General features: G+C 40.6%; 1 protein-coding gene across 1 annotated transcript in view; it reads left to right on the plus strand.

Annotated features, from left to right (window-relative positions):
• The window catches only part of LOC145414397 (uncharacterized), a 321,717-nt gene that overhangs the window by 150,709 nt on the left and 144,974 nt on the right, over positions 1-26,034 (plus strand). Inside the window, exons 2-16 of the mRNA XM_080283937.1 lie at positions 3,232-3,333; positions 10,634-10,766; positions 11,681-11,844; positions 12,283-12,567; positions 13,267-13,464; positions 13,887-14,013; positions 14,382-14,551; positions 14,747-14,944; positions 15,154-15,495; positions 16,808-16,993; positions 18,144-18,290; positions 18,779-18,900; positions 20,802-20,895; positions 21,971-22,158; positions 25,722-25,774. Of these exons, the coding sequence (XP_080140063.1) occupies positions 3,232-3,333; positions 10,634-10,766; positions 11,681-11,844; positions 12,283-12,567; positions 13,267-13,464; positions 13,887-14,013; positions 14,382-14,551; positions 14,747-14,944; positions 15,154-15,495; positions 16,808-16,993; positions 18,144-18,290; positions 18,779-18,900; positions 20,802-20,895; positions 21,971-22,158; positions 25,722-25,774 (2,509 nt within the window). The remainder of the gene's footprint in view (positions 1-3,231; positions 3,334-10,633; positions 10,767-11,680; positions 11,845-12,282; positions 12,568-13,266; positions 13,465-13,886; positions 14,014-14,381; positions 14,552-14,746; positions 14,945-15,153; positions 15,496-16,807; positions 16,994-18,143; positions 18,291-18,778; positions 18,901-20,801; positions 20,896-21,970; positions 22,159-25,721; positions 25,775-26,034) is intronic.

Below are 26,034 nucleotides of genomic sequence, written 5' to 3' on the forward strand. Positions count from 1 at the left end.
CTAGTCACGAAAAGTGCTGTGGAATGGACGTAGAGGTGTAGTATTGTCCCCTGCTGCAGTCGAGCTATGTGAAATATGTTGCAATAATAATAATAATAATAATAATAATAATGATTGGTGATGATAATAATAACAGTAGTAATGATCTAATAATAATAATAAAGATGATGATGATGATAATAATAATAATAATCATCATCATCATCATCATAACCGGAGCCATAAGGTAAAAATTTTAGTACAATATAAACTCCCCAAGACTCCCATAATCACTCAGATTAATAAAATCGTCTGTAGTAAAAATAAAGCGAATAATACGTCTTTGGGCTGATGGGGTTAAGTTCCAGACGAAATTCCCCCCCTCCTCCCCCCTCCTCCCTCCCTTCGTGGCTGATTGGTTGATGTAATTTCGGAAAAAAAGAATTGCTTTGTTTTTTTCCTGATTTCTGTTACATTTCATTATTTGTTTTTTCCTTTATATATATTGTCAGCCACCACCACCACCACCACCGCTACCACTTATTACATTTCCTTTGTCCTGTCTCTTCCTTCTTCCTTCTTTCCTTTCTGCCTTCCATCATTCCTTCCTCCTTTCTGTCTGTCTTTCTTCCTTGCTTTCTCTCCATCTTTCCTTCTTCCTTCTTGCCTTCCATCCTTCTTCATTCCTTCCTTCTTCCTTCCTTTCTGTCTTCCTTCTTTCCTTCTTCCTTTCTTTCTGTCTGTCTGTCTTACTTTCTTCCTGCTTTCCTTCCTTCCATCTTCCTTCCTTCAACGAGGCACTTTCTTTCCGTAACAAAGGCAGTTCTGTCGCATGGCCATTAGGTGTCATGTAATTTCGCCTCGTTCCTTAATGTTTCGGTCAGTTTTCGTCGAGGACTGAGTTTCATAAATTTACGTTCGTTTATTGTAAGATTGCCTGGTTGTCATATAATTTCGCTCGGTGTTGACGTATTTATGTGTTTGATTTTCACTATATTTCGGGCATATTTATTCTGTTTCCAAATAGATTCGTTCCTTATTGATCTACGCTCGGTTTCACTTTGTTTCGGTCAGTTTTATAGGTTTTTCTCTTGAGTTCGTTCGGCTTTCTTGCAGTTTCATTTAATTTCATGTAGATTTGTCATGCTCGTATATACCTGTAATTTTGTTCAGTGTGTGTGTGTGTGTGTGTGTGTGTGTGTGTGTGTGGTTCATATATCCTTGTTTTCATTGGGTTGTCTATCTATCTATTGCCAGACGCCTTAATCCCGTAAGGGGTGGCCACAGACAAATCGCCTCCATGTCGCCCTGTCCTCCGCCATTTCATTGTCCTTCTCCCAGCTCACACCCCCTCTATCATAATTTATGCCTTTCCACTCCATACCTCCATCTCACTGGATTGTGTGGGTATCAAATTGTTCAGTTTTCACCCTTAACTACTTCTGGCCAAGGACGTCCCCCCCTTTAAAAATACAATAAGCATATTATTATTTTCAAACTTTTAAAAAAATCCTGAGAAACGTTTCGCAGTGAAGGGGTTAATGAGGATGATCCGTAATTCGAGGAAGTTTTAAAAATCGCCTGGAGACGGCAAAATAAAATAAAAAAGAAGGTAATTTTGCAGAACATAGTATTAACCAGAACAGCATTCCATATTGTAAATGCGGTGGGCAAGGCATAATAATATCCCCACTTTTGAACATGAAATTTTTGGTCCAGACTCCTAACATTCTCCTAGTTTGAGAGAGAGAGAGAGAGAGAGAGAGAGAGAGAGAGAGAGAGAGAGAGAGAGAAAGCATTGGAGTGGGCGGGCGAGGGTGCATGTGTGTCCAGGATAGGTCAGTCACCACCAGGATCGATGTGCCCTGTCTGACGCCTCGCTCACTCTCTCACTTTCTCACTCTTGGCAACTTGCTCTCTCTCTCTCTCTCTCTCTCTCATCACACACACACACACAAACGAGACACATGGACTCATCACACACAGTCTCTCTCTCTCTCTCTCTCTCTCTCTCTCTCTCTCTCTCTCTCTCTCACACACACACACACACACACACACACACACACACACACACGGCATGTAATATTGCTTAGAACATTGAAGTTCGTCAAAAATTCTTCAGTCCCATTTCAGGTGTGTGTGTGTGTGTGTGTGTGTGTGTGTGTTCCCGATAAGTCCAGTCTACATGATGTCTGGTTATTCTTTTTTATATAATATTTTCTTGGGGTAATTCTCCTTTATTTTCGTTATTTCATGGATGGATGGATTACGTAGTTATATGTTGAGTTAGTACAATAATTAGTGTTAGTTTTTATTTGTGTGTGATGTTGATATTTTTTCTCATGTTCCTTGACTTGATCATATTATTGTATTTATAATAATTGTGATACTATTGTTAGGTCTGTTCTTACTTTTGCTTTGAAATATTTAAATACTACTACTACTACTACTACTACTATTTTGATTGTAATTAGTATTATTATAATAAGTAGTAGTAGTGGTGGTGATGGTAGTAGTAGTAGTAGTAGTAATTATATATTATTTATTGACATCGATATCGTGTAAGCCAAGAAACCATTTACAACGCTGGGTGGTAACCATATAACTAGACCATACGTGCTCCCTACGTGTCAACAAGTGGGTTGGTGGAGGGTTGGTGCCCCTCCCTGTAAAACAACTAACTTAGTGTCAAATGGCCACCCTTTGCGGGATTGTGGTGTCTGGCAATAGACAGATAGATAGATTTTGTGTATATACTGTATAGGGCAATGCCAGTATATTTCTAGCTACCGTACTTATGATGATGTTTCCGCGTGGGGTTGGTATATAATGTACACAACGTAATTGTTCAAGTAGGCCTACCGTACGCATTTGAAGATTGCGCCTTGGAGATGGTGTGACAGCATTCTCGAGTATGAAAAAAAATAATAATAATGTTTATCTTAATGTGTTTAATAAGTGTTTTAGAGATACTGTGATTTTTGTTTCGTGTATAGCCTAATGATGGTTATTAGTGTATATTCTGTATTTCTTATTTCTATGAATTTTTATGTGCGCAGGTATTTGTTGCGGAATAAAGTTTGCTGTATATATATATATATATTTTTTTTTTTTTGCTTTGTGTTTGCAATTGATGTTTTTGTTAAGTAAATATTCATTATTGTTTTTAAAACTTATATTGTTTGTGCAGCAGGTGTTCATTATCGTGTCTGTTGGTTTATATTTATCAATGTATTTTTTTAATGTCCACAGACTGACGGGAGCGCAAGCTTCCTACGGGCGGCGAGAGCTGGCAACCTAGATAAAGTGCTAGAGTTTCTGAAGACCAACACAGATATCAACACCTCTAATGCTGTGAGTATGAACATTACCTGGTGGTGTACCCTCTTGTGTTTAGTAAATATGCTATAATAATGTATACCCTCCTGTGATTAGTAATTATTTTCTCGTATAATAATAGGATGTTGAATATTACCATCAACACCTGTAATGCTGAGTATAAACATTACCTGGTTCTGTGCCCTCTTGTGTCTAGTAAATATTTTTCCTTTGTATAATAATGTTAAATATTACCATCATCATTTCGGCCATAACCCTGGTGATGGGAGGTTGTCAGGAACCGTATCATGAAGGCGGTGATGAGTAGGAATGTAATTATGGCAGTAGAATATCTTAGCATGACACTTAAGATGGTGCTACTTTGTTGTAAGATGTATGTAAGGAAATATACAGGACTGAAACCGTGCCAGAGTTAAATCATGATCATTTCAGTTCGGGTAACTTTGATTAAACGTTTCAAGACCCAGAAATTACCAGTTTGGACAGTCTGGTGTTACGTGCCCGCCGTAATAGGGGAGACGTAGTGTTTTCAAAGAAGCAGTGTTCCGTTTCTCCTCCCCCATTCTACTCTCTCTCTCTCTCTCTCTCTCTCTCTCTCTCTCTCTCTCTCCTTCGCACGTCTTTGCTTCCTCCTCCGCATTTTGTTTTTCTCCTTTCTTGCTTCTTGGTCATCCTCTATCCCTTCTCTCTCATCTGCGATACCAGTTTCTCTCCCATCTCTTCCTTGCTTATTCTTTATCCTCCTCCTCTTCCTCTTCCTGCTCCTGTTCCTGCTCCTCCTCCTCCCATAGACGCCGGTTGTGAAATGTTCATAAATTTTCCCGTAGATTTTATTTCCTTTCATTACTCAGTGAAAATTTAACCCCTTCATTACGAATCCGTCAGTTCACACCCTTCTTCCTGGTATCTTATTCCCCATTTCTGTCTTCCTGCTGACGATTTTTTTTTTTTTTTTTTTAAGCTTCCGGAGTGACTTCAAACTGGAGATGTTAAATATTTTCTTCATTAACCTCTTCACGTCTTGAGTGATCTAAGCTAAGTAGAAGCTTCTGTCCTTTGAGAAAATAAGATGAAAATACCGTCCTTGGGCTGAAAAGGTGATTAATGATTGGATGACGAGGCTGATACTGCCTCTCTCTCTCTCTCTCTCTAGATATATGGAAAGCCTCACGTTATTTCAATATACGTGGCTCTTATATGAAACAGAAACTTGCAGAAATAAACTCACGAAGGCCTGAATCTCGCCATAAAAGGTTTATTGAAATTTACCGAAAAGTTAAACAGACGTGCATATATTTCATTATACATGGGTATTTTACGAGATATTTAAGAAGCCAAATTCAAGTAAAAAAAAAAAACGAACGCATGCATCTGGCGGTTATTTTTGAAGTTTGAACAGCGAACGTTAACGGAAAAAAAAAAAAGTTATTTCGACCATGAGAGGCTTTAAATTGTTCATGCAACTTTCTCCAGTGGCGTAAAAGCAGTAGCCTCAATTTTTATTACATGCTTTAATATCTGCGTGTCTATAAAAATTGAGGTTAAACAAGAATTATATGTTGCTCGCTTCTAATTTGAATAAGTAGCCCCTTCCGTCACTCTTCCGTTTTTTTTTAATATTTTGGATTCTCACATTATTTTGCCCTTGTTCATGCCTTCGCGTTTTTTTTTTTTTTTATTCTTTCCCTCATTCTTCTTTCTCATTTAATTTTCTCTCCGTCATGTTATTTTTCACGCCCTTTTATGCCCTCTTTCGCTTTCATCTTCCTCATTCCTCTTTCTTGCTGTCTTTCTTCCTTTCACATCGCCTTTCTTCCCTGCTTAATTTTTTGCTCACGTTCTGTTTCCCAGCCTTACTAAGTTATTCCTGGCGTCTTAGGAATCCCCCCCCCCTCTCTCTCTCGTTTTTATTTGACTTCGTATTATCTCTCTCACTGTTTCTTTCACACGCTCAAGATGGTCTTAATTAAATAACAAGGGAACTTAACCTGACCTCCTTCCCCCCCCCTCTCTCTCTCTCTCTCACACACACACACACACACACACACACACACACACTTAAAAATACTTAAACAAAAGGGTGGGATGCCAAGTCTGGGATCGGCCTTTGACCTGATGTAACCAGTGGAGTGTTAGCAAACCTCTGCCACCTCAGCTAAAATTACCTCCGCCAGCGACGTTGGAGGAGGTTATGTTTTCACCCATGTTTGTGTTTTTATTTGTCCACACGATATCTCCAAAAGTACCCTGTGAATTTCAATGAAATTTTGTGGAAAGGTGGGGCCAAGAAAGACCTGATTACATTTTTGGGCGGACCCGGGTCCGTATCCTGCAGTGCTTTCTGGTTATTAAAACTTCTCACAGACCTGTGGGAAGTTTTATTATTCTTGCCAATATCGTTATTACTCTTACTTATTTTAACATTGCACCATTTCAAAGGCTATATGGCCTAGACCCTTCACACGTGGTCAGCTTAGTCGGACAGCTGTCTGCTTCTTTTGGCCAAATATGGTGGCAGTTCGTCAACCAGATCTCCGGATATTCATCCGGAACTCAGAAAAGTGTCAGCCTTGCCGTCTTAAGAACCGCATAAGGCAGGAAGCTGAAATTTTACTACAAAATAGCCTCAAGGCGGACGCAGGCCGGAAGGGAGTATAGTTGTAATCGGTTGATTATTCTGAGATCGTATGGGGTCAATTTTCACAATATTCTGGATGTCACCTAATTTTTCCTGAAGGATTAAAGTTAGAGCCACCAAACCTGGTGGACTTATAGACTGTCATGACCTAGGGTGATATGCACAAGATCAGTGACCTTGACCTCAAGACCCTTTTATAGCTCGGCTTCTTGTAGGCAGTGGCTGTGGGAAGTTATCAAAATTGTCCCGGGATAGTTCTGCTGTTGTTGTTATTATTATTATTATTGCTGTCTACAGGCAATTTTATTGGACTTTAGGAGGGAACTCCAATTTTAGTTACGATCGAGGCCCTGTGGAAGAACTGAACACATGGAAAATTTACGGTATATTTATTTCTTCCTTCGATGTAAAACAGGTAAGTTTTGATTTTTCCTCTCGTCGCAACCAGGATGATGATGATGATGATGATGATGACGATGATGATGATGATTATTATTATTATTTGACGAAGGGGCGCAAGCTAAGGAAAACTTCTAATATTGACCATCATGCATAAAAACTACTCTGAGATCCATCGTAAATCCCCCGTGAGAATCCCACATCCCTGACACCTCTTCCTTACCGATTCATTTTGGGTACGGGTGGCTAATATAATGTTTGCGTGTTATTTATGCAGAGTAGGGTGACATTAGAATGAATTAATAAAGAAGAGGACGGCATGGTGTAACAAGTAAAATATATCGCATAGGAAGAGGTTAGCAGTGGCGTACCTGAGGAGGGGCGGGGGGGGGGGGGGCTGTTTGAAACTGCCCCCCGGACCCCCAGTTGATGGGGGCCCCCAAAAGTCCTAAAAATGTATAAGCTTATATATATATATATATATATATATATATATATATATATATATATATATATATATATCCCGACAATCCCGGCTGAGATATTAGATAAGTTTTGAGAATGAGGGGGGCCCCGCGAAGAACCTAGCCCCCCGGGCCCCCATATCTGTAGGTACGCCCCTGGGTGTTAGGGAGCTTCCTTAACCGACGAGAATACGGGGATGACCTAGAATGTGGAGGTTTAAATTAGATTAAACATGAGGGAGGGCAGCGTGATGGAAGAGTGATAGTAGTGGTTTTGTCAGATAGACATATGGATAGATAAAGGTAGGTTGGGACCCCTTTGAGTGGCAGCGATTCCCCTTTGATGGTTAAAATGCTTTGTGTTCAGACGAATTGGGAACTATTATTATTATTATTATTGTTGTTGTTGTTGTTGTTCTGGTTATTATTATTATTATTACTATTGTTATTATTATTATCTACGTGGTAGGTGGGGGCGCTCACCATCCACTCACTCGATGTAGTGCTGCTGTCAGGTGTCTGCCCTTTCCTCTCCTCCATCCTTCTTTCCTTCCATCCTCTTCTGTCTTCCTTTCCTTCATTCTTTCCTCGCCCTTCTGCCTACGGGTAACTTTACACTCCCTCTTCTGTCTTTCTTTTCTTCACTCTTTCGTCTTCTTTCTGCCTGTGGGTGACTCTACACTGAGTGACAAGCCAATTGGTTTCCTGTACACCAGGAAACCATTTACTATGCTGGGTGGTAACCATATAACCAAATTTTGGCACCTGGTGGTTTAGTGGGTAATTATTGCGCTCCAGTCGGATTGAGCCGGTGTGGTGAAGGTTTATATCCAAGGGATGGTTGGGCTTGATTGCTCATGTAATGCCACTCAGGGATGAGTGAGGCTGGTCACTCTCATCTTAAATATCGGGACCAACTGCCTAGCCCCGGGCTTCTACGCTGCTCATGGGGCAATGTAGGAAAGGAATGGAAATTATTGTTGTTGTTGTTCTGATTATTATTATTGTTTTATTATTATTATTATTAGATAGAGCCAGGATTCCAGGGAGTTGAATGATGAATGAATGGAAGCGTGGCCCATAGGATCGGGCAAACTTTGGCTGCCTGGACATTGCTACAACTGAGCTCTATAGTATGCAGAGGCTTTCTCATTGGTAGCACGACGGCCTACTCTGAATAGGCCGTGTGTAGTACCACGGAGTTTGTGTAGCCGCCGCCAGGGGCCCAGGGCAATGCTGATGTTTATTTATACCACCGACGCCCACGTCTTTTGAAATTTGCCTATGAATTCGGAAATTATGGTGCCATGGCCCACTGCTTAGCTTATGTAGGCAACAGCGAAACAGAAACAGCAAGCTAAGAACATTGTGGAGGTGACGGGTGCAAGTGTTTCAATGTGGCGGACAAAGTTACATGCTCGCTGCGGAGGTAGCCTCTCCATAATAAGAGATCAGTGATTGGCTGGTTGCTACTCTTCACCCTGCCACAGGGGGGGAAAGGAGGTCCTGATGATGATGATGATGATGATGATGAAATTATTATTTGTCCTTTAGTAACACCACTGAAAAAATTTAATTTGCTTTTGGTAGATTTAATGAAGAAAGTTAAACACATATTCTTCTTCTAACATACTTAGCTTCTGACAGATATCCTACTTCTGACATATATAGTCTACTTCTGACATTGTACTCCCAGTGTATATATTATACTTCTAATTTAAGTAAGGTTATGTTGGGCTAGGCACCCTTAGAATGAGAATAGGTTAGGATAAGTTAGATTATATTAGTTTGTGTGTGCGTGTGTGTGTGTGTGTGAGAGAGAGAGAGAGAGAGAGAGAGAGAGAGAGACCTTCCATAGATGCTGAGCCAGACCAGAATTACTGCAGTGAGAGAGAACCTAGACTGCCCTCATACACTAGGTTAGATTATGGTTAGTTTAGGCATGGTTAGGACTGGACAGGATAGGATAGGATAAACTTGCTTTAGGGTAGGTTAGGTCATTAGAGTAGGAATAGGTTAGGATAGGTCAGGTTAGGATAGGATAGGTTCGTTTAGGTTAGGGTAAGTTAGGATGGGTTTCGTGACACTAGATTAAAGATGGAATACGATAGGTTAGGTTGAAATAGAATAGGTTAGGTTATGGTGAGTGTAGCTTGCCATAGAGGTAGAGCCTCACCAGTCTTGTTGCAGAGAGAGAGAAAGAGAGAGAGAGAGAGAGAGGGAGAGAGAATCAGACTCCCCTTATATGTTAAAGCTGATGCAGTCTTCCAAATGGGATGGGAGGGGGTATGGGGGAGGTAGATGTGGCTTTCATGTTGAGAGAGAGAGAGAGAGAGAGAGAGAGAGAGGATGCTTAATCTGACTGGGGATGGGGTGAGGGAATTGGGGTTACATAGAGTCAGTAGATACAGACTTTCCAGCTCATAGTGGAGGTGGTGGTGGTGCTAATGAACTGGTAATGACAATAATGGCAGTGGTGATGATGCTAATAAACTGATGATGATGATGAAAGTGATGATAATGTTGATGATATGAAAGTGATGATAGTGTTGATTATATGAAACTGATGATGATGACAGTGAAGAAGGTGATGATAATGCTAATGAACTGATCAGGACTGTGCTCAGGATTTTTGAAAATGGGGGGTTTTGAGAAAAAAAAAAATAAATAAATAACATAGTTTATTCACCTTATTCATTCATTTGTTGTCCCATGAGGAGCGTAGGAGCCCTGGTCTAGGCAAACTGGTCCACTTCTGACAATGAAGATGAGAGTGACCCATCTCACTCATGCCTGAGTGGCATTACGTTGGCAATATACCCCAACCACCTCTTGGATATAAATCTGCACAGGCTCAGTCTTATCGGAGTGCCATAATTACCCACTAAATTAAGGAACTCTGTATGGTAAACTTAGGCATTGTAACTGACTAAAGTACTGAAAAAGTACCCTCAAACTCAGAGTATTTTACATAGTGAACTCAACAGAACCATGGAAGTGAAAGACAGAATTTGGTCATTTACTTGACATCTTTCACTAAACAACACAGGAAAAACAAGAGAAAACATTTCTTCACTGGCTGATTTCTGACCGTAAACTAACTCACTCTGCACAGATATATATACTGTGTATATACCCTTTTGAAACATTCTAGAAAGTTTCACAACATTCTACAAACTTCCATTTTTTTTTTTTTTTTCAATAGCCTTCCATGACCATCCATTTCTTCTCTTTGGTAACAAAACAGTCTAGGACCTTTGTGAAACTTTTTAATTTGCTCATTCTTATATTTTGTAGAACTTTTTAACTTTTTCCATATTTTTTCTCTCTGGTAACATTCTTAATGGGAGATAATTCAGTGAGTTGCATTTTTAGTAGTATTTTCATTTGGATTTTTCATTCTTTCCAAATGGGGGTTGACCCCCCCCCCATTATGCACAGCCTTGATGTTAGTAGTGATGCTGATGAAATGATGATGATGATGAGTGACTGTGATGATACTAATAACTGCTGGTAATGATAGTAATGATACTAATGAACTGATGATGATGATGATGATGGTGATTATGGGAATGATTATGATGATAATGGTGGTGTTGATGGTGATGATGGTACTGTACTGTATTATTAGAATTGATGATAGTGATGATACTAATGGACTGATGATGAGGATGGTAATATGGTATTAGAAATGATGATAATGACACTGATGATGATGGTGGTGGTGATGTTGATAATATTAGCAGTGATGATGATGATGCCAGTAATAGTGATGATGACAGTGCTGATGAGCTGTTGTCCCTCCCTCTGCCAGAATGGACTCAATGCGCTGCATCTGGCCAGCAAGGAGGGCCATGTGGCCGTGGTGCGGGAACTGCTCCAGCGGGGAGCCAAGGTGGACGCTGCCACCAAGAAGGGAAACACTGCACTCCACATCGCCTCACTCGGTACTTTAACAATCCTCTTACTCTCCTTCATAAGTTTTTCACATCCTGATCATATGACTTAGCTAAGGTTATGACTAGCCTCAGGCAAGGTATGAGGCACTCCACATAGCCACAGTTGGCATCTTTATCCTCCTTTCTATCTTTCCTCTACTTGTTATCTTACTTTATTGTATCACATAGCTGAGGTTGTGTAGTCTTTGGTCAGGCAACACAGCGCGCCATATTACCTCACTTGATACCTCACACATCTCTCTCATTCTCGGCTTCTCTACTTTATCGTATCTTTTCATGCCACTTTGCTGAGGTTGTGAAGTTTTACGTTAGGCAAGATGATATTCCAGATTGCTTTGTTTGGTACACTCTTGGTCATAAACTCTCCAAACATTGCACTGTCTGTACTGTACCTCATTCTTAGAGCAGGTGTGTACTTCCCCATGGGCACATCGCATCAGAAATAGTCCCCCATGGACAGGGAAACACCAACTTTTTCTCAGCTTAGGAAGGTTAACTAGGAGAGGACAGGTGGAAATATTGTACTGCACTGTATATGTAGACTGCTCACTTTCTGGAGGTGAAATATGCCCCACCACTTGATGTAACATTAGCCAACCGAAGACCGTGCATACTTCAGTAGAAAGTTCTTGGGTATATTTTACACACTTTTGGTTGTAAATGCTGATAAACTTCCCTCTTTGCCATTGCTTTTACTAAGTACCATCATCATTTATATTCACTGTAATAATATATAAGCAAGGACTGGAATTGCATGATCAGAGTCAGGGTGAGAATATGCTCATTATTATTGCTTATGTCTTGTGTCACCAAGTAGCCAGCAGGTGACTTATATGAGAGACTTCCTAGACTTACACTTTTCTTGCAGAGGCTCACCTCTAAATTTGTGATTGTATTTACAGCGGGGCAGGAGGAGATAGTGAAGGTATTGGTGCAGCATCAGGCATTGGTCAACATACAGTCTCAGAATGGGTTCACTCCACTGTACATGGCCGCACAGGAGAACCATGATGGTGTCGTCCGCTTTCTTCTCGCCAACAACGCTAACCAGAGCCTCGCCACAGAGGTTAGAATCTGCTTACCTTTAACTTTTAATTTGCTGATCAGATCAAAATACAAACATTAAATGAAGAAATATGCTCATGTTTCTTTGTATTCTAATGTAATTTATTTGTTGTATTTGTCATATTAGGCATTATTAGAAGTAAGATGTTTTTATATTTCATGTTATTCAGTAGACCAACTTAAATTTCATCCCCTGAATTTGTCACTCGGCACATGTTTACATTTGTCATTATTTATATCATAAACCACACCTGTCTCACATGTTTCTGGTGGCATTACTTAGTTCCAGCCTTGTGCCTGATACTGAGGGGAGAATGGGAGAACTATATCCATCCATCCATCCATCGTCAAATACTGTACTGTGCTGTACTATACATCTTTTTCATAGGTTTGTAGTATTTAATTGCCAGTGATAAAACTTTTTGGATATGTTTTCCAGGATGGGTTCACACCACTGGCAGTGGCACTACAGCAGGGTCACGACCGTGTGGTTGCGGTGCTGCTGGAAAACGACACACGAGGGAAGGTGCGGCTCCCAGCCCTCCATATTGCTGCCAAGAAGGATGACACTAAGGCTGCAGCACTACTCCTCCACACTGACCACAACCCAGATGTCACCTCAAAGTCTGGTTTTACCCCTCTCCACATTGCTGCTCACTATGGCAACGAAAATATCGCTAACCTTCTCATCCAGCGTGGTGCTGATGTCAACTATATAGCAAAGGTAAGCCAAAAAATTTCCTGATTTTTAAGTATTTATTAAGCAGTGTATCAGTACTCATATAAGTAGTGTCCAGTAGAGAAAAACAAGATTCTGAAATTACCTAAAGATAAGTTTCTTTTGAAAGATGACAGCCAAATTTAGTGCAGAATCAGTAAATTATTACCCCTGCCAGTGAAGTTGGAGGTGGCTATTTATTCACCTATGTCTGTCCTTTTTTGTCCATTTGATATCTCCAAGAATTCTCAATGAATTTCAATGAAATTTTGTGGAAGGGCAGGCCATGGGCCAAGAAAGAATTTATTAAATTTTGGGGTGGATCTGAATCTGGATCCTGTGTATCCTGCACAATACAGTATCTCAAAAAGGTCTCAGTGGATTACAGTGAAATTTTGTGGAAGGGTGGGCCATGGCCCAAGAAAGAATTAATTAGTTGGGACAGATTTGGATCCAGATCCAGATCCTATGTATCCCTCACAATATCTCCAAAAGTTCTCAATGAATTTCAATAAAATTTTGTGGAAGAGTGGGCCATGGGTCAAGGAGCAACTGATTATATTTGGGGGGCAAATCCAAGTCCTTTGTATACCACACAATATCCCCACGGATCTGGATCCACATCCTTTTTAATGGCAGTGGCATTGGCATAGGTATGTGCTCTTTGAGTACATTCTAGCAATTATATTGTTTTTCGATTCACAGCACCAAATCACACCCCTACATGTGGCCTCCAAGTGGGGTAAGGGCAACATGGTGTCTCTGTTGATCGACAAGGGTGCCAACTATGAGGCCAAGACGCGGGACGGCCTGACGCCCCTCCATTGTGCAGCACGGTCAGGGCACGATACGGTGGTGGACATGCTGCTGGAGAAAGGGGCACCTATCACCAGTAAGACTAAGGTTAGCACCATACAACATGAAAAAACTGTGGAGGGCAATAGAGAGCCATTTACGTTGTTGAGCGGTAACCACATACCCAGATGGATGCCTGGTGGTCATGTGGGTTTAGGCACAAAAGCCAGATGTGGCCCACAAAAGTTTGTATCAGAGGAGTGGTTGAGGTTTATTGCTTACATAATACCACCGAGGGATGTGCAGCTGGTCTCAGAGATTTAATGGCTGAGGAAAGACATTCTCAAGCTTAATCAGTGAGCTCGTTGAACATAGTACAGTATGTTTTGGTAAAACATTTATCAAGTTCATTTATACTGTACATACACTTACTGTATATCTGGGGACAAATTGTAAATTTCATTCTGAAAGAAAATTCTGCAGACACTGATTTCTGGGACTGCATGCAGTTTTGTGTTCCCTCTCCTCAGAATGGCTTGGCTCCTCTGCACATGGCATCACAGGGAGACCACGTTGATGCCGCCAGGATTCTGCTCTACCACAAGGCTCCAGTTGATGATGTCACCGTAGACTTTCTTACTGCGCTTCATGTTGCTGGTAAGGATGGATTTTTTTTTTTTTTTAAGGTGAACTTTAAATGTTGATTGTGTGATATAAGAGTAATTCATAATCAAAGTTCAGATGTTGTTAGTCTAAATCTCCATTCATGTTTACATTGACAGAGACCATTGACTATGCTAGCATGTATAGGTCTTTCACGTGAAGCCAACTCTCCATGTGTTGTGATATTAAACCATTTCCCTGCTCAGTTCTCCCTGTCATTTTAGTTATGTCACCTCTTCCTCTGGTGCAATTTAACTTTTTAGTTTGTGATGTAAAAAGTTGAAATTGAGGTGAAGAGAGAGTTTGTGGGTTGTTATTTTTCCACCCATAGCATACTGTAATAATGTGAGTCTCTTTATCAGCGCACTGTGGGCATGTCCGAGTTGCGAAGCTTCTGCTGGACAGGAAGGCTGATGCCAATGCTCGGGCGTTGAATGGGTTCACGCCACTCCACATTGCCTGCAAGAAGAACCGCATCAAAGTGGTGGAACTCCTTCTCAAGCATGGAGCCAGCATTGAGGCCACGACTGAGGTGAGAGAGACTCTTTAATATTTAATATGTCCTAGGTAGCTCAGATAGACTTGCTTCTTGACCTGTCAATGAGTAATGGCTATAAATTTCATATATACATGTGGCCATCATTGCAATTTGCCATATTATCTGTATAGAACTTACATTTTTTTTTACTTCTTCCAACCATCTCATATATGGCATATTTTTACCCAGTCCGGGTTGACTCCTCTGCATGTGGCATCATTCATGGGTTGCATGAACATCGTGATATACCTGATCCAACATGGAGCCTCAGCTGATGTGCCCACTGTGCGGGGAGAGACACCACTCCACCTGGCTGCCCGCGCCAACCAAACTGACATCATCCGCATCCTCCTCAGGAATGGAGCTCAGGTTGATGCCAGGGCCAGGGTAAGTTGAAAATTATCTGTTTGAAGATTTCATCATCATCATCATAAAGGTAAATAAATTAATAAAGGTAAATCAATACACCTATTCAGAAGACTGAATTTAAACTTATTTTCCTTCAAAAAACAGTAGCTTAAATGTGAAGTTAGTTTGAGTAATACAGGTTTAAATATTTTGAGAACATTGACCTTTATGCCTGGTGTGTGAAACAGGAGCAGCAGACAGCACTGCACATTGCATCGCGTCTTGGCAACAGTGACATTGTGATGTTGCTGCTGCAACATGGGGCCTCTGTGGATGCCACCACCAAGGACCATTACACTGCACTCCACATTGCAGCCAAGGAAGGTCAGGAAGAGGTGGCCAGTGTCTTGCTGGAGAATGAAGCTTCTCTTACTGCCACCACGAAGAAGGGCTTCACTCCGCTTCACCTGGCAGCCAAGTATGGCAACATGAAGGTAGCACGGCTCCTCTTGCAGAAGGATGCACCTGTGGATGCCCAGGGGAAGAATGGTGTTACTCCACTCCATGTTGCTGCCCATTATGACCATCAGGTTAGTGCCTTTTTATGTTGCTCCTGCCTCCCACATTCTTACTCATATATGTTCTGTCCTATATGTCCTTCCACAGTTAAAGCAGTGGACTTCTGTCCTGTTCTCATTTCTGTATCTTCCTTTTGTATCATCCTTATATGAATAGCATATTCTTTTCAGATATAGAGATTAGTTTTCAGCTCTGTCAGGGATGTATCCCCTTTTTATTGCAACTTGTCTTTTAATTTCTTTGTGTTTGCTGGCATTATTGTGTATTGCTGTACTGTATTACTTTATTGGTACCATACTGTAGTGCAGTGTTCATCTTCTGTCTGCAGATGAGACATTGACAGGTGTAGTTCATGCCTATGACTTATATTCCTGAAAGGTATCTTGAAATTTGCCTTGGAAAAGCCACACTTTCCCCATGATGCATTCAGATTTGATGTAAATTAGATGATGATAAAAGTTTAGCAGAGTGAATATGTACAAGCAAAATGCTTAGAAAATTAATAAAGAGTGAGAATTGGGTGAAAGGATAAGTTACAGGAATACATGAAGGGGGGCAGCCTGGAGTGGCAGGAGGCAGCAGTTATGGGTGTTGATTGAAAAATTTGAGAACTGAGTTGTGGCCACCTTGGCAGTGACTGCCTTTAAGTACTCTTATATAACAAATTACGGTATTTATACTCTTTTTTATTTATTTTTTTTATTTATTTTTTTTTTATTTAAAGGCAAATATGCACTTGACAGGATGGTGATGATTGGCTGAATGCAACATGTCCGAATAACATTTACTAACCCAAATTTACCCCACATATATATGATGTCAATTAATAATGCTAACAAGTAAAGGGACTATGATGTGATGTTGCATTCAGCCAGTCATCACCAGCCTGTCAAGCGCATCTTCGCCTCAATTAAAAAAACTGAGTATAGTGAATGATTTTCAGTATGTCGTGCTGCCTACTTCATCCTTCTAATTTATCACACTTTTGCCATGTTTTCCTCCTCTCATCCTTTTTCTCTCATCTTTCTTGTTACTTTTTAGTAATCTTCTTTCATTTTCAGATGGCTTTACATTGAGTGACAAGTTTAATGGTTTCCAGTAAGCCAGGGAACCATTTACAGTACTGGGGGGTAACCATATAACCAACTCATACGTGTTCTCCACACATTAACAAGTGGGTTGGAGGAGGATTAGTTCCCTCTCCCCCTGTAAAAAGACTAACTCAAAGTCAAGCGGCCACCCCATGGAGGATTATGGCATCTGACTCTAGATAGACTTTCAGTACCATTAAGTAACAAAATATTCTTTTCTTCTGTCTGACAGAATGTGGCACTGTTGCTACTGGATAAGGGAGCTTCACCTCATGCCACAGCCAAGAACGGTTACACTCCACTACACATTGCTGCACGAAAGAACCAGATGGATATCGCCACTACCCTGTTGGAGTACGGAGCTTCAGCCAATGCTGAATCAAAGGCTGGCTTCACACCGCTACACCTCAGCTCTCAGGTAGGCAGGGATGTTGGTATGGCAGGTACCATCATGAATTTTTGTGATCAAAAGTTTTCAGTAATTTCCCTGCTGACTATGGCAGTGGATGATGGTACATGAAAAATAATGTGACAGCGGTATGAAATTCACAAGAAAATAGCATAAAAGGGCAGAATATTGTCTGACATTAAGGAATGAATGACATCTGGAAACAAGACACAGTTGTGGCAGAGAACTGTTGGTGAACTTTTACTTATGATTTTACAGTTAGGGATGCCAGGAGGTATAATCAGTCTGCACCTGAAGCCTGGGATTTGTGGAAAGAAAATGCTGACATAAGTGAAAGAGCTTCAAGTAACATATGCTTCCATTTCATGACTGAGGCTTTAATCCTTGCTGTGCTGCAGATCTCATATGAGGCAATGACTAAAGAGAATTAAACTTCCTTACAAAGAATCAGTGCATCAGGGGTTAAAAGAAAAAACAAAATAATTTCTGATTTGAGAATCATTTTATACTGAATCATGAGGAACTTAAGTAAGTGAAGAAAAGTTGTTAATTTATCAGCAAGTTACTGATGAAACAAGTAAGTGAAATAGATTTAAACAAGGGCTAACTTCTATATATGGAAAGAGGAGAAGGAGATGGAATATGAGGTAAAGAAAGTAGAAAAGATATGATAAGAGGCGATACAGGTGAGGGGTTGGGTAGAACAAAGCTTACTATTTTATGAGAATGAAAAAAGGAAAACACCTCCAGGAGTTTAGGAGAAAGACTGATACATTGTGTCCTCAGTGATATTGATGACTTTCCATTACCATATGGTCACCATCCATTTACTGAGTTCACTTATATGTATTTATCTGTTTATATTGGTCTGCTCATTATTGACTTCTTTCATAATGATAGTGGCAGATAACAGACACTTTGATTATACCACCATCAGTGATCTTCATCATGTTAAAGTTTTTTGGCTTGGCCCTCCTGTGCCCTGGATCCGTAAGGGTTAATATAGGATTAGCTGTTATAGTTGCTTCGTATGTTTTCTATACAGTACTAATTGCATATTTTTTGTTGCCAGTGTTTTCCCTTGTTACTGAATTTTTTAATGTCTTGTATTCATTGCTTAGTCTCCAGTTACCTGTATAATGAATGTGTTTGGTACCAGGAGGGTCATACGGACATGGCAACACTGCTGATTGAGCATGGGGCATCAGCGGGTGCATGTGCTAAGAACGGACTCACACCACTCCACCTCTGCGCTCAGGAGGACAGGGTTAATGTGGCAGCTATCCTTGTTAAGCATGGTGCTCAGGTAAGCGGACTGCAGTTTTTAACGTCAGTATTGTTTCTCTTACTTGATCAGTTATATTTGCCTGTCTTTGTCTTGATCATTTGATACCAATGGGAGGGAAAATGTTAAGCATTTCATTTAGGAACAAAAGGTAAGAAAAGAAAGAGGAGCGGCAGAGAGAATAAGATGTGTGGAAATGTATAATTGCTTGAAGACTTCCTGTTCATGCTGTAGGGAAGTACCAAGATGTCAGGTCTTCAGTAACATACTAATAGTGTAGATGTACTGTCATCAGTATACCACTTCACCTCTTTCCTTCCTCTACCCTTTGTGACCAGTCCTGTGCAATTCGCTCATATCTTTCTTGATTTACTAATCCCCATCTTTTTCTCTTACCTGGTACCCCAAGTATTTAACTGATCCCCCTTCATTTCCCTTAAACCTCACCTAACCAATCTCCTCCACTTTCCTTCAACCCCATCTACCTAACTAGCCCCGTCCACCCTCAGATTGATCCAGCGACAAAGGCCGGGTACACACCCCTCCATGTGGCCTGTCACTTTGGTCAGGCCAACATGGTGCGCTTCCTCATTCAGCATGCAGCCGAGGTGTCAGCAGCCACACAGCTTGGGTAGGTGCAAGTAGGGCTGCAGTGGAAGGGTAGACTTAACCAAGGATTAGTTTTGCTTTTTTTTCACTGGACTTATTTAATTCATGTACAAATTTTTTTTTTACTGTTATTCTGTTGGTTATGCATGTTGATAGTTAAGCTGGTATGATGCAGGTACATGATCAGTAAACATGCGTGTTAGTGAAGGGGACACTGTCATTAGGGTTAGATGAATAATACGCTGATAACAGCCTGCCAGGCATTCAGAGATAAAGAACATAAGTGTGAACAGTGATAGGGGTGATAAGATAACATGAGAGCACACATACCATGTATGCTGGCTGGGTAGTGCTGTTCTCCCCACCTCTGTGTTCACAACCCTATACCTTGGGCCGGTAGAGACCACGCCCTTTACTCACCAGCTCAGTCATCTTACCCTCGTAGGCTCAGCACTTAATTTCTAGGTACAGTTATGGTCATAAGGTTGCATAGTACTCCACTGTTAGGAGGACACAAGTCAAGAGTTAGAAGACTGGTAATGAGTTACTGAAAGGAGCTTGCAGAGTTATGTGTAGATTCAGACAGACAAATGAGAGTGAAGGAACATTCCTGTGTTAATGTGGATGTGCTGGAAAGCATTAGGAGAAGTTATTTGAAATAATTAAGCCATGTGGAGAGAATGGAGAAAAAAAGATTGACTAGGTGAGTATATGTAAGTGAAGTGGAAGAGAGGAGAGAGGGAAGATAGGATGAGAGAGATGAGTTGGAGTATATGAATGAGGGTGGTATGAGTTGGAGTAAGGGCAGTCTGATGACAGAGGATAGGGTAACACTGAGGTATTTTGTATGTGACTGGCCCATCCAGGATTAAGGCATCTTGTTACAGAGATATAGATTATTGTAGATGTACTTCACATGAGGTTGTGTCCATCACTGTCCTCCCTGACACTTCATATCAGAGAGAGCCAAGTACTGTATGGGCAGAAAAACATATCAAGCTTCTCACAGTTTTGTAAGCTTAGCCAGTAGAGGGAGGTGAGAAGCAGAAGAGGTGAAATGTTAGGTGAACATTTGACCCCAGTTGTACTGGCAACTCTGAGTGTGGGTCCGAATTGTGTTTATAAATATCACAGTTTTCCTTACAAATGGTACAGGAAATTGAAGGAAACTGACACTTCAGCTTTAGAGCTAGCAGTGGTACATCAGTAGGCAGATTTTTTTTTGTAATATTTGGAGGATTTGATAGCAGAGAGAAGCATCAAAATAGGTGACTTATAACAGTGATTTCATATCATATTGTTAGACTTTCCAGTGCAGATGTTTGTTGCTGTGACTGGAAGAAATGCAGGGAGGCATTTTTGGCATGAAAATTCTGGATGAGACCTAGGCATTGGCATCTGCTAGTCAGAGAATACAGAAATTCCTCAGTGATCATACTTCCAGGTAACACCTTTCACAAAGCAGGTTTTCATCAGTCTAAGAACACTTTTCAAGTTACATACCATTTTCTCATTACTTAGTGACAGGAATGTGCATTTGAGGATCCCCCTCACTATCACCCTTTTCTTCTCCCCATCCTTTTCTCTGTCCTCAAGCTTCTTTATGAAATTTTGTATCTGTTTCACTCTTCCCCTAATCAGTCTCTCCCAGTCTCTTGTGTCATCAATCCATCTGAACTTCAGGCCTGTTGTTGTTTTTGTCCCAGGCCCGTTTGACTTTGTCCCAGGCCCATTTTAATTTAGTTGTTGAAAACCAACCATATAAGCCTGGTTTTCCCAGATATCTTTTTCTGGACTTAAGTTATGGTGAAGGATTATCTGTGCAATAAGAATGAAAGCCATGAGGTGGGAAAGTCTATTGTGGTGTGAGGGCTGCATTACAGTAAGGTCTTGTTCTGTTTATATGTGCCTTGTCTTCTCCAGGTACACGCCACTTCACCAGGCAGCCCAGCAAGGCCACACGCAGATTGTTAACCTTCTCCTGGAGAACAAGGCAGAACCAAACACGGAGACCAACGTAAGTATGGATGTTATAGAAACTTCATAATTGACATTCCCTATCTCAGACAGTTGTTTAACTGAATTAATATTGAAGAATCCAGAATAAATATTTAGATGAGGACCTACTCTGCAGACAAGTAACTGGGATAGTTTCTGTCCTTATATTGGACAGTGGTTTCTCTCAGCTGAAGAGAATTACTATACAATACTTTACTTTGTATTCTTTGCACCTGAAACTTTCCCCTCCTGTCATATTCTCTGACATTTTGTTTATGTCATATCTTTATTCCCTGGAGTGTTTTATTACACAAAATTAACCCTCTCAGTATGGTGATGTCTTTTTTCTGGTTTATTCTTGCCATCTCTAGATGATCTTGTTAGCTAAGGAGAAGTTAGGGAGTGTCCTTTAAGCTCGTCACAACCTGATTGCTCTCCCAAGAACTAAGTAAAGTTTTCTGAAAGTTAATGTAAAATGATGTAAATATAAAATGCTTCATTTGATTCAAGGGGTTATGGTAACCAAATGTTTCTGTTTCTAAATTCTGCATGCTCACCCAAATTGTACTCCGTACAGTCAACCCCCGCTATTTGAGAGTTTGCTGTTTGTGGGTTAACATGTTCTTGGATTTTTCTGGGAAATTATTTTAAGATATTTCCTGCTTTTCCCACAGCATCAGCTGTTCATAGTTGTTCTTAAGGGATGCTTTTGTATGTCTTCTGTGAGAAATGCTGTCCTATACAGTACTGTGCAGTTACCCTGTATTGGTATGTGCTGTTTAGCACACAGCAAACTCATCGTCATCATCACATGGTGATTACAGTACACTGTACCCAGATGGTGCTTGTCTATCATCCTGTACTGTCTTGTTAGGAAGTACTAATGTGCCATAAAATGCATTTACAGGTGTTATAGTGGGTTTCCAGGTAATAGGAATAGCTAAAACATTGAAATCAGTGACTTCTCTGGTAGGTTTGGGCTATTCATGGAAGTCAGCACTTTCGGGGTGTTCTGGTACATAACCCTCGTGAACAGTGGGACCAGACTGTAATTCCATCCCTTCACACCAGTTTCCCATTCTCAATTTCTGCAGGATGGCAAGACGGCGCTCAGCATTGCTCAGCGCCTGGGGTACATCTCAGTGGTGGAGACACTCAAGATCGTCACGGAAACGACTATCAACACCACCACCACTACTGTCACAGAAGAAAAGTACAAGGTGGTTGTGCCAGAGACCATGCATGAGACCTTCATGAGCGAGTCCGAGGATGAGGGAGGCAAGTGGAATTTTTCTTTGGGAATTTTTTTTTCTGTTGTATGTTTTGCTCTGTCTTGAGCTGGCAGTTTTGGTTATGGGTTTATTTTTGCAGCCTTTTTTTTTTTTTTTTTTTTTTTTTTGAAGATAACTTATTTTTATCATCTGTTAATTTTATTAAGTTAGAGTAAAAGAAAGGCACATGTCACATTTTTTGTGTTGATCCATCATTGATTTTTTTATTTTTATTTGATATAAGATATTTGTCATTTTTCACCCCTTCCATCTGAGGACATCTTATTTATTTTATTCTTGCTTTTTCCGGCAATTTGATTCAGCTTAGGAGAGGTTTTTGAGCTGGATAGGTTAGGTATAGCCTTCATTAATCCCCTCACTACTAGGAGGCTTCCATAAGCTGAATGAAATTGTCTGACAGTAGCAATAATAAACTATGAAAAGACAATTGAAGGGAGAAGCTATTATATCACAGTACAATGGGAGCATGTTTACATCTGCTTTGTGTGCTGTTTTAGTGTTTGTTTAATTTTGGTTTGTGTGTCTTTATTTATTTACCTATTTAGTTATTTTAAGCTGATGTCTCTACTTAGTGGAAAATATATGCTGTTGCACATTTCGTTTTCTTAATACTGTAATCAAATATTAGGAAAAGTATTGTTTAGGAGATGTAGGCCTACTCTTGTTCTTGGCATTTCATCTGTGTCTATGCCAGAAAAAAACATTATGATATTTACCTAGAATGATAGTGAATAGAATAACATTGCCAGAGTAATTCATACCTTAGCACATATTAATCAGCTTACCATTAATATATAGGTTAGTGCTTTGCTCTGGATCAGGCTTTGACAGGGTACTGTAATTGCCAAAAGCTACTTGAAATCAGCTAGTATACTTGCGAGAGTATGTGCTAATGTCAAACCACAGGTGATCAGAAAGTTATAAATCTTAGGAAAGTGATTCATCGTGTCTTCAGTACGTTATTCTTTCATCATTAATAGTTACTCTTATGTGGTATGATATGTATTTGTGTTATGTATTTAATTTATGAGTCTGAGGAAGACCTATTATTGATGGGGTTGTGAGGTTGGGTAGGAGCATTAAAAGAGCCTCCAACTGTCCTCTAGTGCTACTCTAGTCTGTTCCTGTGTGATCCTGTAGCCTCTGGTAGTGTGAGGTAGCCAGCAATATTGTACTGAGTGCCAGATGGAATGTTTTGTGTTGTCTTTGTGTGAGTTGTTTGCCCCTATGCTATGCTCACCACTTAGCAGTAACTCCTTCTTGTTTTACATGAAATTTTTTTAGGGCATTTCATTATCAGTTGACATTTTTGTTGTCTGCGTGTTACTGTGAAACTTGGGTAAGGGCAGGACAGCAGTGACCTCCTACTGTTGTCCCTTCCGAGCTTAGGACAGCATAATGTAAACCATCCTGAGTGGCTGGACTTATGAGGAGTAAGTGATTGGCTGACTTTGTTGAACTCCCGGAAAGGTAAATTCTAAAAAACTTGACTATGATGCAGTGAAGCTACTCATCCTGCCTCAAGTGGGGTTCTAAAAGCCATTCTAGCTGGGGTGCTTAAGTTTTTCTGCTAGAGGGCCAGACTTAATAATGATTTAGCAGTTCTTCAGGTATTGCAAGACAGTGATAATTGAGGTGAAGTACAACATATAAGAAATTTTTTCATAGTGTTATATTTGTATCAGGTGCATTTATCATCATTATCATCATTCTTACCTTTTTGCCCACATAGATGGGGTGAGGTATGATCCTGAAACAGGACGGGAAAGTACGAAAGTGGGAGAACTGTCAACAGCATGACTATGATATGAGCCATACTGTCATTGTTATTGTGTACGGCAGGTATTTACGAAGTTACTATATAATGTACAAGCACAGCCACTTCCCAAAAATGGTACCAGTAACAAAGTATTTTGTATTTAAATATTGACAAATACATCCATCCATTCATCATCCAGTCCCATGTCGCCCCATGAGGAGCGTAGGAACCTGGGGCCAGGCAAGTTTGTCCTGACATTCAAGATGAGAGTGACTAGCCTCACTTATCCTGAGTGGCATTACATGAGCAATAAACCCCAACCATCCCTTGGATATAAAGCTACACGGGCTCAATCCAATTGGAGCACCTTAATTACCCGCTTAACTACCAAGCACCATAATTTGGTTACATGGTTACCACCCAGCAGAGTAAATGGTTTCCTGATGTACAGGAAACCATTTGGCAGGTCACTCAGTGTAGAGTTACCCATAGGCAGAAGGAAGAGGGAAGTGTAGAGTTACCCATAGGCAGAAGAAAGAGGAAAGAATGAAGGAAAGAAAGACAGAAAAGGGAGTGTAAAGCCACCTGTAGGCAGAAGAAAGAGGAAAGAGTGAAGGAGAGAAAGACAGAAGAGGAAGGATGGAAGAAAGGAAAGGGCAGACACCCAAAGCAGCACTGCATTGAGTGAGTGGATGGTGAGCGCCCCCACCTACCACTTAAAACAGTATTCGTATTTAAAAAAAAAAAGAGCCAAGGGAAACTTCCAGGGCTTGAACACTGACTTAAGGAACATAGTGCATTTTGATAGAAAACAATAAGAGGGCACATTACTTCTCCAGTTGGCCAGTTATGACAGTTTCCTTCTCCTTTGAATTTGTAATCTAATTAAGAGTTACTGTATTATTAGAAATTTGGTTTATATGATTCTGGACACCTGGGTACAGTTCAGGATTTCATGAATGAATTTGGCCAATTTCTTTTACTTTTTTAAACAGAAAAACTGGTAAAGGGTTGATTGATGATGATAGGTGGGGGCACTCACCATCCACTCACTTGATGTAGTGCTGCTCTCGGGTGGCCGCCCTTTCCTCTCTTCCTTCCTACCTCTTACGTCTTTCTTACCTTCTTTCTTTCCTCTTCCTGCCTACGGGTGACTCTACACTGAGTGACAAGCCAAATGGTTTTCTGTACACCAGGAAGCCATTACTATGGTTGGTGGTAGCCATATAACCAAACTATGGCGCCAGGTGGTTTATTGGGTAAGTAAGGCGCTCCAACTAGATCGAGCCTATGTTGGTTTATATCCAAGGGGTAGTTGGGGTTTATTGCTCACGTAATGCCACTCAGGGATGAGTGAAGTTAGTCATTCTCATCTTAAATGTCAGGACCAACCTGCCTAGCCCTGGGCTCCTACACTCCTCATGGGGAACACAGGATTAGATGATGTATGTATGCATGTATTGGTTTAATAGCCCATCTGTTGAATTCTTATAATCTTATAAATTGTCGATCAGAGCAGCTTGAACTGTCGTGTCCCATACCCACTGCATATTTCTTAAAATGCTCTGTGACTCATGAAGTGAACCTTGATATAAATATGATCAGTCCAGGGATGTTGAACCAGTCACTGATATTATCATTCTGTGAACTAGGTTGGCTCATGTATATCTTATCTGAGGAAGTGGTTAAATTGCGGTCCACTTATGCTGTCATTGCCCTTTGGTTGAAAGGAGAAACGTCTTTAAAAATGACTTCTCATGGTATGACTCATCTGTATATTCTCTTCACAGGCAGCATAGAAAAAATAATCAAGAGTGGTGTAGGCGGAAGACAGTGGCTCAATCAGAGTATGTATCTGAGTGAGGGCTTGCTAATTTGGATATTATAGAAGTCAACTGGTTTGTGCTGGCAGCTATCAGCAAAAATTGTTTGTACAGTAATTATGAATAATTAGGCCAGTAGTATGCAGTTGCTAAACCCTCTGCTGCATATGCTGCTCAACTTACTTCAGATTTTTGCTTTATTGCACATAACAAAGGTATCCCCTATAAGAAATGACCTATTGGAGAGAAATGGAGCTCTTTGGTCTGCTTATAGAGTTTACCAG

Source organism: Coenobita brevimanus, chromosome 13, assembly GCF_032717465.1.
Source record: "Coenobita brevimanus isolate Jiangsu-jjx chromosome 13, ASM3271746v2, whole genome shotgun sequence".
NCBI lineage: Eukaryota > Metazoa > Arthropoda > Malacostraca > Decapoda > Coenobitidae > Coenobita > Coenobita brevimanus.